This window comes from Schistocerca serialis, chromosome 2 (assembly GCF_023864345.2).
Source record: "Schistocerca serialis cubense isolate TAMUIC-IGC-003099 chromosome 2, iqSchSeri2.2, whole genome shotgun sequence".
NCBI classification, from domain to species: domain Eukaryota; kingdom Metazoa; phylum Arthropoda; class Insecta; order Orthoptera; family Acrididae; genus Schistocerca; species Schistocerca serialis.
In genome coordinates, this window is record NC_064639.1 from 1,106,166,313 (window position 1) to 1,106,179,524 (window position 13,212).

At 43.9% G+C, this 13,212-nt stretch overlaps 1 protein-coding gene across 1 annotated transcript in view; it reads left to right on the top strand.

The window, feature by feature from the left end:
- Nucleotides 1-13,212, top strand: part of LOC126456648 (cyclic nucleotide-gated cation channel) — a 1,140,961-nt gene that overhangs the window by 498,378 nt on the left and 629,371 nt on the right. Inside the window, exon 5 of the mRNA XM_050092391.1 lies at nucleotides 8,703-8,727. Within this exon, the coding sequence (XP_049948348.1) occupies nucleotides 8,703-8,727 (25 nt within the window). The remainder of the gene's footprint in view (nucleotides 1-8,702; nucleotides 8,728-13,212) is intronic.

A 13,212-nucleotide genomic window follows, 5' to 3' on the forward strand; every position in this document is an offset into this window, starting at 1 on the left:
GGCACGCAGTTACAGACGAGCTGCCATTCTCTCGAAGCCTCTCGCATCCGTGCACGATGCGCGCGGGTCATATCTTGTGCACGTCAGGCACATAGAGTGAGCCCACCAGGAAGGTTGCTGGAAATGTTCTTTTGATTCTTAACAAGACGTGAGCTGGAAGGAACTCTGGGGTTGAATGACGTACTGTTTTGACTCGGGTGCTGGCCGTAGTTTTATCATGTTGCTTCATCCTTGTTCAGATCGTACATGCCGGAGGTTTAAGCAATGCATTGACACGTCTTCAGCGGCGTTCTAGTAAGAATATAGTTTTTCTTTAAGATCAGTACAGAATCGCTTACCCACGTAGACAGTGATATCCACTCGTAATTTGTACATTCGTGAGCATTTATGGTATTAAATTCTTCTCTCATTCGACAATACATGAACAAATTGCTTTGGTAACGCTATTTTCTAGAATGTTGTTGAGACATGGAACTCACTGGAATTAAGGAAAACGTGGGAAGACCCACGAATATAACTCTCTTTCCACACAACCTGTTCATTTAACAGTATATAACGATAGATATTGTTTTTTTCTTTTTTCTTTTTTCAAAATGAACAAATTTTTTAAATCAATAAGCTTTTGCAAGAGAAATCAAAACAGCAAACAATATAACAATAATTACAAGACGACTGGACCTGAAGTCCGCGCTTTATTGGGTGAAACAGAGCTGTTTACTACTGCGCTGGACACAGTTTCTCTTATGCCCTTCTGCAACACAAGAAAACTATATAAGCACCACTGACAACAAGAGTGATTCAATTACTTAAAACAGATGACGTAACTTTTAATTTGAAAGGTGTATGTCGAGAAGTTAGGGGTTAAGCTGTGCTCAAAGGTTAAACAGATTAGGAAACAGTATGACAATGATAAGGCTTACTTCAAAGCAAGCAAACTCTTAATTTCAATCGGCAACCAAGGTGCGACTGGATCCCAACCCGTCCCTTTTAACAATCTTACTTTGACTAAAGCCCTGATGACCGTTGGTTGTTAATATTTTCCAAGTTAAAGTCATTGTCAGTAATTAAGATCGCTCTTAACGAACGTCTAAAAACACTACTTGTGAACACTTATTACAAGAGAACTCCCCCCGGCGGAACCAAACGATCCAATTAAAAATTCACAATAATGACCAGGTCTTTCAAAGACAGCAACGCACAGCTTAGTACAACAGGTTGTTCGGATTATAACTAATGCAATTACATTAAAAACATTGAAACGGTTAATTTCTAAATTCCTATTTTCTTTAACGGCAACCTGTTCCTTATTACAATTTTTCCGGCTGTATTTAAGACCAGGAGTTGATTCGTCAGAACATTAATGATTGGGCATATACCAGAAAGGAAAGGGCATATAATAGCGGAACAAATTTTCAAACGACAACTAGTGCCTTAGTACAATACTTCGGCCTATATTTACGACCAAAGTGGCCGCCAGTTAAATCTCTGAGAGTCGGGTACAAACCAGAAAATAATAAGGAAAGCCAATATAGTAGCGGGACAAATTTTTAAACGACGACCAGTTTCGTAGTACGATGCTACGCCCTGTATTTACATCAAAAGAGCCGGCCGAGTAAAACTCTGAGGGTCGCGTACAAACCAGAAAATAATTAGGAGTACAGGTAGACCTTGACACAAATCACACCGAGGATTACAGAATGTTAGCCGGCCGCGGTGGCCGTGCGGTTCTAGGCGCTCCAGTCCGGAGCCGCGCTACTGCTACGGTCGCAGGTTCGAATCCTGCCTCGGGCATGGGTGTGTGTGATGTCCTTAGGTTAGTTAGGTTTAAGTAGTTCTAAGTTCTAGGGAACTGCTGACCACAGCAGTTGAATCCCATAGTGCTCAGAGCCATTTGAACAATTTTTTCCGATTACAGAATGTTACTCCCCTTTATTAGCAAACAGTTCCATGGACCCACGGTGCGTCGCGGCGGTAACTGAGTGGTGCCGATGATAGGCAGGTAGAAGAGGGCAGCCAGGTCACGAGCGGTCGTCCGACGTGAATGTTGCCAACCAGCCGACGGGATGTCGGCCTGCTGTTTGCATTCGACGCTGACACCGGTGAAGTACACCGGTATCTTCGCTCTGCGCAGGCCCTCCTTACGTAATTCGTGGCTTCGGCCGCTGGAACCTCGTGGCCAGCTCTTGTCGGGACGCTACCGCCAATCCCCAAACTTCGTACCTCCCCCTCTCGAGCCAGCGAACCCGTATATATATCGGCAAGCAAAGGTCTAAGGACACAGCCCACAGATGCCAACTCTTCCTCATACATATTGGCAATGGGGCCACAAGAGTGGTAGTCTATACTACCCTTGAATTAGTGGCGCCACTGAACAGTTTACTAACTTAATGGCGCCACTGCTCAATTGTAAAAACCCTGTCTTTCGTGCTCATTTATTTGATGGCTGAGAATGTTTGCAGTCGCCTATACACGTGTCTGCAAAAATAATGAGTATCCATCTGCTTAATACGTTTCAAGTTCCTTTGTTTCCACTTGGAGCCACTTTTCTGTGCATACTCATGTCCTGCACTGAGCATATAAAGTTTCCTTGCGCTATTTCACGACTGTTTTCAAGTAAGTAATGCATTCATGTCATAGCACAACATAATTATTATTGTCGTATTTTACGTAATATTTCAGCTCTGCACTTTGATGATTTGTGGTGCACTTTGATGATAAATGCAGTAACACCGGCAGCTCTCGTCTCAGATTAGTTCTCCTTATAAGTTTGTCGAAGAATAACTGGAAATCAGAAGTTCATATTTTTTAATGTGTATTTCAGAATACAGTGGCCCTTCAAATTGAACAGAGTGCATAGACATTTCACGGGTGTTTGTCTATAAGACAAACGTCTTTACTCTAAGAGTATCAGTTTTTGAAATATCAGTTGGTGCTCTCAACTAATCTGCTTCTTTCTGAAGCACATGAGCAAATTTTACGCTGTGCTTGCCAAGATTAATCGTTATGACTGAGTATTGTCCAGTCAGATTACGTTCTCATATGGGCTTGCCTGAAAACTGACCATAAATCTGTTAAACGGACAAGTTGAAGTTTGAGGACAACTGCTAACTTTCCCGTTAAATGTCAGCTGCGTAACGCCGCGGATTGACCATGCCACCAGCAATCTAGACACATGTTAAAGAGCTGCATTCGTCAGGAATCTCTGAACTATCACATGAGTAGCTTCGTTTCGATTGTTTTTACTTATTTGCTATGATATAGTAGCGAAACTACTTTTACAAAATGTTATGAGTCTCTGAACAACTGCGTTTTGCCAATATGTTGAGCGTTCCTGTAAGTTTTGACAGATTTTTTTTTTTCAAAGTGGTAATATCTGTATGTATGAACTTACAACGGAAACTGAATTTCAGTTGCGGACAGCAAGGCAAATTGTTAGAAGTAGTTTATGATAAACTTTTTCATCAGGTGGTAAATCATACTTTCATAGCGGGCTTTTAGTAAATGAACGGATAGATCATCCAACAGGAAAATTGACAGTGGCGATGGTGATGATTATGATGATGTTGATGATGATGATGATGACTGCGAAACTCACAGAGCGCCTAACTAGACATAGGCGTGTGGTCCACCTTCGACCTCTCCTAAACTGCGGGCCAGTGGCCTATGGATGCGGAACTGTCACCCGACAGCTTCTCATTTCTGTTCATATCAGGGGTACTTGGCAGGTAAGAAATGGATGTGCGCTCACTATCACGTTACACTAACTACTGTACTACTCAGACCACATGTAACAGGCAGTTATCCTGCCGGAAATGACATCACTGTCAGGGAAGACATCAAACACAGATGTGTGTGAGGCTGTGGTAACATTCATGTAGTCCTCAGCTGTTATCGTGTCTACAACCACTACCACAGATTCCAAGAAAAATCCCCCATATGATTCATAACAGCCCTCCCCCCCCCCCCCCCCCCTCGCGGGGTGCTTCATGTTTCAATCAGCCGTTCACCAGGATGATGGCACATCCAGACGCGACCACCCTCAAGATGTAACAATAACCATGATTCGTACGACCTGTTGACACGTTTCCATAAATCCAAGAGCCAGTCTCGAAGATCTCGTGCCCACAGGAATCATAATAGACGATGTCATTGGGTTACTGGATCAACATGGGGTAACATACAGATCGTCTGCTGGCCGGCCTCATGTCCATCAACATGCATTGAACAGTGTGTTCCGAAATACGTGCATATCCATCATCACTGAATACCGCGATCATATCTACCGCACATTATCACGCTTTACAGAGCGGGCAAACATTCGGCCTCCATGTGCATTTTCTACTTCTCGCGGCGTAATGAATAATCCATTAAAGTTCGGGCATGCAGCCGCGCAAATAAAATTTCTTCTACTGATATTTCGGCCGCGTATCGTCCGGCCATCTTCAGAGCGAGTCACAAGACTGACGACAAGGTGCCAAGCGCGGCCTTATATGCTCCACCGCGGCGGAACTGCGCATGCGGGTCACAGATGCTGCGCCGCCTGTGGAGAAGGCGTACAGACATTCGATGTGCTTATCGATGTTTGATCGGCGGCGGTGACACGGTGACGACTTCTCTGCAATTTAATTACTCCAAGAGCTGGATTCCATGTTTTGTCCAAATTAAAACCATTATCTCTGTTTATTAAATTGTTGGCTAATCGAATTTCTATGGCTTCCTTGAATACAGATTCCCAAAAATAAGAGGTGGATGTTAAAATCTTCACATCACTGTAATTCATGGAATGACCCGTATCAATACAATGTTCCGCCACAGCTGACTTGTCTGGTTGTAATAAGCGTGTGTATCTTCGGTGCTCCACACACCTCTCATGAACGGTGCGTGTTGTTTGACCTATGTATGACTGCTCACAATTTCCGCAAGGAATCTGGTACACACCCGCCTTACGAAGCAGTAAATCGTCCTTCACAGAGCCGAGTAAAGCCGCAACCTTCGTGGGGGGCCGGAAGATCACTTTAACACAGTATTTCTCAAGAATACGGCCTGTCTTTGAAGAAAGAGCACCCACATAAGGCAGAAACGCCCTAGATCTGAAGAAATTACTATCTTCTTCCCCATCGCATACCTTCTTTTTAGGTTTTGCATCGAATTCAAATAGATAGAAAAAGACGGCTGCCTCCCTTTTCTGGATGTTGTCGTTCGCCGTAAAAGTGATGGCACATTAGGACATGCCGCACATCGGAAACCAACGCACACAAATCTATACCTTCATGCCAGTAGCTGCCATCACCCTTCTCAGAGCATGGGTGTCCTTAAGACCTTAGTGCATCGGGCGCACTGTATATCCGATGAAGACAATTTACAAGGAGAGCTAACATACCTCAAGAGTATTTTTAAATCGAATGGATATTCTCCGCAACAAATTCGGTCATTTCAAAGCCAACTCGCACTCATCTCGTGTGATATCCTGAAAAGATACACATCACGACAGCTACGCTTACTATAGAATGTACCACTGTATGGGATGTCAAGCGAAATTTGTGACTGGATTGAGGATTTTTTGGTAGGGACGACGTATCATTTTATCTTGAATGGACAGTCATCGACAGCTGTAGCTTCAGTTGTGCCCCAGAAAAGAGTATTGGAAACCTTGCTGTTCATCTAGGATATTAATGACTTTACAGACAATACTAATACTAACCTCAAACTTTTCACAGTTGAATAATTTATTTTTAACGAAGTACTGAATGAAAAAATCTGCAGTAATTTTGTCGAATTTTGATAAGATTTTAAAGTGATACAAAGAACTTGTTCTAAATACTCAGAAGTGCAAAGTTGTGTACTTTACGAAAATAAAAACATAGTAACGTATGACTAAAACACGGAGTCACAGCTGGAATCCGGTAGCTCATACAAATACCAGGGTGTAACAGTTTGTAGGGAAGTGAAATGGAACGATCACGTAGACCCAGTCATAGGTAAAACAGGTGGCGGACCTCGTTTTTTTTTCGGTAGAATCCTAAAAAATTCAATCAGTCCACAAATCGCAGTGCTTACAAAATAATTACAGAACATACATACAGCCACTTCGGTCGCGCAACCGAAGTGGTTGTATATAAGTTTTATAATTAAATAGCATACAGTTGATGGATCACAGCCAATAAAATGTTTAAAATTTCATGTATAACCTCCCAACAGTTTAAATAATTATAACATTTACATTTAGCGTAACCTCTCATCAGTTTACTTCCGTAACCTCGTAATAATAAAATGTGACTAACCTCTCAATAAAACTGTGACTCATATATAACATTTCAATAATTAACTGACTGTGAACCTAAACTGGTAAATCTGGACGTCAGCAATGCTGCGTCATTGCCCTGAAAAATCATTCTGAATAAACTGAAAATTCTTACCCCAATGAAGTCGCCAGATAACGCGTATATATCTGCTCCTATAATGACATTTTTCTGGCACAGCCCAGTACAATGCTGGCCACTAGATTTGTTGTGTATAAAAAGAAGCAAATGATTTTTCTTTGCGATAATAGGGATGACCATGAATAAGAAAAATTATAAAATCTTTCAATTCAGATTAATGATTGTCAAAAGTAATCATTATAAGAAAGATTATTATTAACAGATTTCTTTAAAACATTTACATGGGACTTGATATAACAACAGTACAAAATTAGTTGCTACAAATTACAAATGCGCGTGGCAGCTTTTACCTTATACTACATCGATCAGACACCTCCATCGATCTCCACGACCGGCCCAAACTCCCGACCGCCAGCTGCTACTCCTACTACTGCTGCCGACACTACTCTCTGATCTGCAATTGTATTGTAGCTCACATATCGCAGCCAGCGCGTGAGTCACATCTGCTCGAGTGTGCTAGTAATAAATTTCTTAGTCATGGACCTCTTACACAAGCTTTCAAAATACTCATGCGATCGATCCTAGAATAGTACTCATGCGTGCTGGACCCATACAATACAAGACTAAGGGAAGTGCTTGTCGTATTCATAGCATATCAGCCCAACAAAAATCTCTGTAAGTCGGTCTTCAACACCACTATTTTATATACGTATATTTAACATGGTCTGTCAGGTAACTGAATCCATATCTGACCTTATGTGAAACTCCTTTTCCGTACTAATGTGGCCCCGTTGAAGTCTTTGCAGAGGTTGTTTGAGGTTGCAATGCTACACAGGGTGGTCAGAAACAGTCTCAAAAGCTTGTAAGGGTATCTGCACGAAAGGTTGTGCTGAGAAGAAACCTTGCAAAAAAACTGAAATGTTGCGCCGTTTCAGAGTTATTTATTTTGCATCGAAGTTAGCCAATCAAGTAGCCACGAGAGCAAATTCAAGCATTTGCAAGTTCTAAAATGCGGTAATGCACAGACATTAGTTGGCCATGTTGTTGAAATATTCATTACGAATTAAATTGTGCCCTTTTCGGAAGTGAGGACAACACAAACACCCAGTCATCTCGAGGCAAAGTGTAAGTGTCCTGGTGTTCATTACACACTCCTTTACCCACCCCTGCGACACCGTTACAAGCGTTTCGGGCTGTTCCTAACCACCCTGCACACATACTTTTCAACCATTTTTCTTTGAATAGAGAAGTATTGGTAATTTGAAAGGAAGCTAATAAACGTTCGTAGAGCACAGCTAAGGTGCTTCATTGATTATAGCCATTATCCAGGAACAGTGCCCAAAACTTAGCAATTTCTCCTTACTGTATTTTTACAAACAATCCTGCCGGAGGAACATCCACAACTGAGAATGATAGTAGAGACTGAACATACCGCTTCAGTCGTAAGTTTTTTTTTTCTTTTATTTTCCAGAGATTCTATCACGACCGGTTTTGGGCTGTTACATGCCCGTCATCAAGTGTAATACCAAAAATAATCGTAATACCAAAGCTAATAATAGTTTTTACAAACAGTAGTATACGTGAGACAACAACAGAAGAAGTACCATACAACATTTTTAGAAAACAGGAGTCGGGCTAGGTGCGCTAAAACGTAAATCAAGGCCAAAGTGATACCAGACAACACAACGGACAACAGCCTGGGTAAAGGAGTATGTAATGAACACCAGGACACTGACAGTTTGCCTCGAGATGACTGGGTGTTTGTGTTGTCCTCAACATTGCATCATCATCATGAAAGTGGCGAGATTGGGCTGAGCAAAAGTTCGAAATTTGTATGGGCGCTGATAACCGCGCAGTTGAGTTCCCCACGAACCAGTCATCATCATCATCATCATCATCATCACTTACATTTTGTGCTGAAATCCTGAGCGTCGCGATGGAGAGTATAGGATGCTTTGTATCACCAGCGAGTGCAGAGCGCGGAGTAGCGTAGACGGAGGAAGCAAACTGGTGAACCCGAATGGCAGAAATACTGCCATCTGTTGACGGTAAGAACAGAGTGGGACCAACTACCCCCGGCCGTTCATAATTTGAGTAAGTGATTTACATGCAAAAAAAAAGTTGTATGAAAAGCGTACATTATGAGTGGTAAAGGATCATATATACAGGGCAGTATAGAACTGTAGTAAAACTCCTAACTGGGGGCCGGTGACTTGCAGTTTATGCATAAACAGTAAAGCAGAATGATTTTTTTTCCATGAGAAGCATGCAAATTTAAATTTAGTGGAAATGCTTATGGTGCGATGGAATAACTAGACATAGTCAAGAGGTAAAAGAACATACCCACGTGCCGCTCCTATTCGAAAACATCTCACTACTAAGCAAAATAGAAGGTAGCTAAACCTCAAACCCCTCACTGCCAAAAAGACCTGCACCTTGTAATACCTATCAACTACCTTGCAGTATTGCTACTATTTTTAATCTTACAACTGAAGCGGTATTTTCAGTATCCGTTGTATTTTTGCTTGAGGAATCTATTTTTACATGCTCTCAAACTACAACAACAATCCATTTGCCTAGAACTATTTGTTAAATTTTTTTTCAAATATTTCGGTAGCTGCATTTTCTTTAAAGGAAGTGGTACTCGACTACAATCCATTTGCCTACAACTATTTGTTGATTTTTTTTCCAAATATTTCGTTAGCTGCATTTTCTGTAAGGGGAGTGGTACTACTTTCTACTTCTCAACTCCTCAGATCTCCTGTGACGTCGCGCAGTGCTCCATTCACGGCCGCTACCCGGCATCCAGGCGACGCGACAGTCTAACTACGTGACATCCTGCTCTTCAGATTTTCTCAGAAACGTTTGTTAGCGAACCCGGACTAATGTTCTGTACTGAACCAGTATGAAACTGTCCAGAAATGGGTCGCCTGCCTCGATTTGACCAGCGGAACAGGATTAAAATTCTCCCTACCCCAGTAGCACTAACTTTAGACTACATCAAGCGCGCCTCGTTCATCAGACGCCACCTGTAGGTAGCTAATGACTCCACGCTCCGCAACGCAGCCTCTTCCTTTGGGGTGCCTATATTGCTCGCATGGGAAATGGGCGGATTAAGCCAAATTCCATGTCCATGAACGGGTCCGCACTTACCGAATTCCTTCTGTGGTTTCCGTATTCGCGTAAAACTAGTATTAACCAAAGAGAATCGCCCGCACCCGGTTTGATACAACCAAAACATCAGCTCTGCCTCATTGGGCCCAAGATTCACTTCGTACACTAACGACAGATGTAAGCCGACTCCATTTTGCCAGCCTAAAGGCACTTTATTTTAACATTTAACGATTACAACCAATTAAACTCAGTCGTTTTCATTGGCTGTTTCCTGCTCCCGCATATAGCGTTCTTAAGCATAGGGCGGCATTCTGCCCTGACATTCCAAAAGTTTGTTTCTGATAGTTTCTTGAAATTGATAATATTGCTAAAAATCCCACACCGGATGTAGATAAGGCGCCAGCAGCGCAAGTTGCAGTTAGATAAGAAAGTATTATATAATTAATGGATCTGGAAAGATGGCGCCAGTCGTCGAGAAGCCGCACGTACAGCAGCATTGAAGGACTTAGAGACGCCGCGTTATTATAGGAGAAGGCGTTCGCACCTGACAACGTATAAAGCAATTGATAATTTGCTATTACTACTGATAACTATGTTGGCGCACAAGTAATTCTGCATGGTCCGTCAATCTTTTGTGGCGATGTTATAGACTCCACTATTGTATTACCATCCTTTCCAGTTTCCTCTACCTACATCGACACTGCTGCACTATTATTGCTGCGATGTCGTCGTGTATACACAGAAACGATATCTTACTCAGTATGATCATGCGACCACATGTAGCTGTTTACTCGTTTTTGTGAATTTTGTGAATTTTCTTCATTGTAGACTGATCAGCCAGAACATTATGACTACATACGTAATAGCCGGTATATCCACCTTTGGCACATATAACGCAACGATTCGTGGCAAGGAAGCAATGATGCCTCGCTAGGCCGCTGGAGGGAGTTGGTACCACGTCTGCACACTCAAGTCACCTTATTCCGGTAGATTCCGGGGAAGAGTCGATGTGCTCTTGACGCCATGTAAATCACATCCCAGATGTGTACGGGCAGCTTCACATCTGGCGAGCTAGAGGGCCATAACGACAACTGGAACCCGCCACTGTGTCCCTTGAACCACTCCATCACAGTCCTAACCTTGTGACAGGGAGCATTATGTTTTTGAAAACTGCCACTGTCGTAGGAAATCGTGATCGTCATGAAGGGATGTGTAACCAATGTAAGACATTCCTCGGTTGTCGTGGTACCTTCCACGGGGTACACTGCACCAATGAATGCCTACGCGAGTGTTCCCCAGAGCATAATGGAGCCGCCGCCAGCTTGTCTCCGCCCCGCAGTACAGGTGCCAAGGAGCTGTTTCCCTGGAAGACGACGTATTCGCGCACTCCTATGTGCATTATGAAGGAGGTATCGGGATGCACCAGATCAAGTAACGCTCTTCCAGTGCGCCAGCGTCCAGTGGCGATGGTGACCCACCCGTTTCATTCGTAGTAGCCGATGTCGTGGTGTTAACATTAGCTAATGCATGGGTCATCGGCTGCGGAGGACCCGCTGTTGGGAATGCTCGGAGCACTATGTGTTCAGACACATTTGTATTCTACCTGGCATAAAAGTCTGATATTATTTCTGCGACAGTTCGTCTTGTCTCCTGTTGTACCAGTCTGTCCGGCCTACGACGTCTGACATCTGTAATGAGGTGTGGCCGCCCAAACCTAAGACGTCTGGGTGTGGTTTCAACTTGGTTTCGCCACTTGTTGAAGAGACTCACCGCAGCAGTCCTCGAATACCCGACAAGTCATGTACACTACCGGCCATTAAAATTGCTACACCACGAAGATGACGTGCTACAGACGCGAAATGTAACCGACGGGAAGAAGATGCTGTGATACGCAAGTGATTAGCTTTTCATAGCATTCACACAAGGTTGGCGCCGGGGGCGGCGCCTACTACTTGCTCACATGAGGAAAGTTTCCAACCGATTTCTCATACACAAACAGCAGTTGACCGGCGTTGCCTGGTGAGACGTTGTTGTGATGCTTCGTGTAAGGAGGAGAAATGCGTACCATCACGATTCCCACTTTGATAAGGGTCGGATTGTAGCCTATGACCATTGCGGTTTATCGTATCGCAACATTGCTGCTAGCGTTGGTCAAGATGCAATGACTGTCAGCAGAATATGGAATCGGTGGGTTCAGGAGGGTAATACGGAACGCCGTGCTGAATCACAACGGCCTCGTATCACTAGCAGTCGAGATGACAGGCATATGATACGCATGGCTGTAACGGATCGCGCAGCCACGTCTCGATCCCTGAGTAAACAGATGGGGACGTTAGCAAGACAACAACCATCTGCACGAACAGTTCGACGACGTTTGCAGCAGCATGGACTATCAGCTCGGAAACCATGGCTGCTGTTACCATTTGACTCTACATCACAGACAGGATCGCCTGCGATGGTGTTCAAAAACTGTTCAAATGTGTGTGAAATCTTTTGGGACTTAACTGCTGAGATCACCAGTCCCTAAGCTTACACACTACTTAACCTAAATTATCCTAAGGACAAAGACACACACCCATGCCCAACGGAGGACTCGAACCTCCGCCGTGACCAGCCCCACAATCCTTGACTGCTGCGCCCTAGACCGCTCGGCTAATCCCGCGAGGCTGCGATGGCGTACTCAACGACGAACCTGGGTGCACGAATGGCAAACGTCATTTTTTCATATGAATCCAGGTTCCGTTTACAGCATCATGATGGTCGCATCCGTGTTTGGTGACATCGCGGTGAACGCACCATACTGGCGTATCACCCGGCCTGATGGTATGCCATTGGTTGCACGTCTCAGTCACCTCTTGTTCTGATTGACGGCACTTTGAACAGTAGAATTTACATTTCAGATGTGTTACGACCGGTGGCTCTACCCTCCTTTCGATCCCTGCGAAACCCTACATTTCAGCAGTTTAATGCACGACCGCATGATGCAGGTCCTGTACTGGCCTTTCTGGATACAGAAAATGTTCGACTGCCGCCCTGGCCAGCACTCCAGATCTCTCACCAACTGCAAACGTCTGGTCTATGATGGCCGAGCAACTGGCTCGTCACAGTACGACACTCACTACTCTTGATGAACTGTAGTATCGTGTTGGAGCTGCATGGGCAGCTGTGCCTGTACACGCCATCCGAGCTCTGTTTGACTCAATGCCCAGGCGTATCAAGGCCGTTATTACGGCCAGGGGTGGTTTTTCTGGGTACAGATTTCTCAGGATCTATGCACCCAAAATTGCGTAAACATGTAATCACATGTCAGTTCTAGTATAATGTATTTGTCCAATGAATACCCGTTTATCATCTGCATTTCTTCTTGGTGTAGCAATTTTAAAGGCCAGTATCGTAGTTTCTGAAATGCTCCTGCTGAGCCTCCAGGCAATGACAGTCTGCCCTCGGTCAGATTCAGATAGATCGCGTGCCTTCCTCACGCTACACTCGGACGGCAGTGATACGTGTCTCTAACTAGCAGTCATTCCTAAAAAAAAAAAAAAAAAAAAAGAGGTTCAAATGGCTCTGAGCACTATGGGACTCAACTGATGAGGTCATTAGTCCCCTAGAACTTAGAACTAGTTAAACCTAACTAACCTAAGGACATCACAAACATCCATGCCCGAGGCAGGATTCGAACCTGCGACCGTAGCGGTCTTGCGGTTCCAGACTGCAGCGC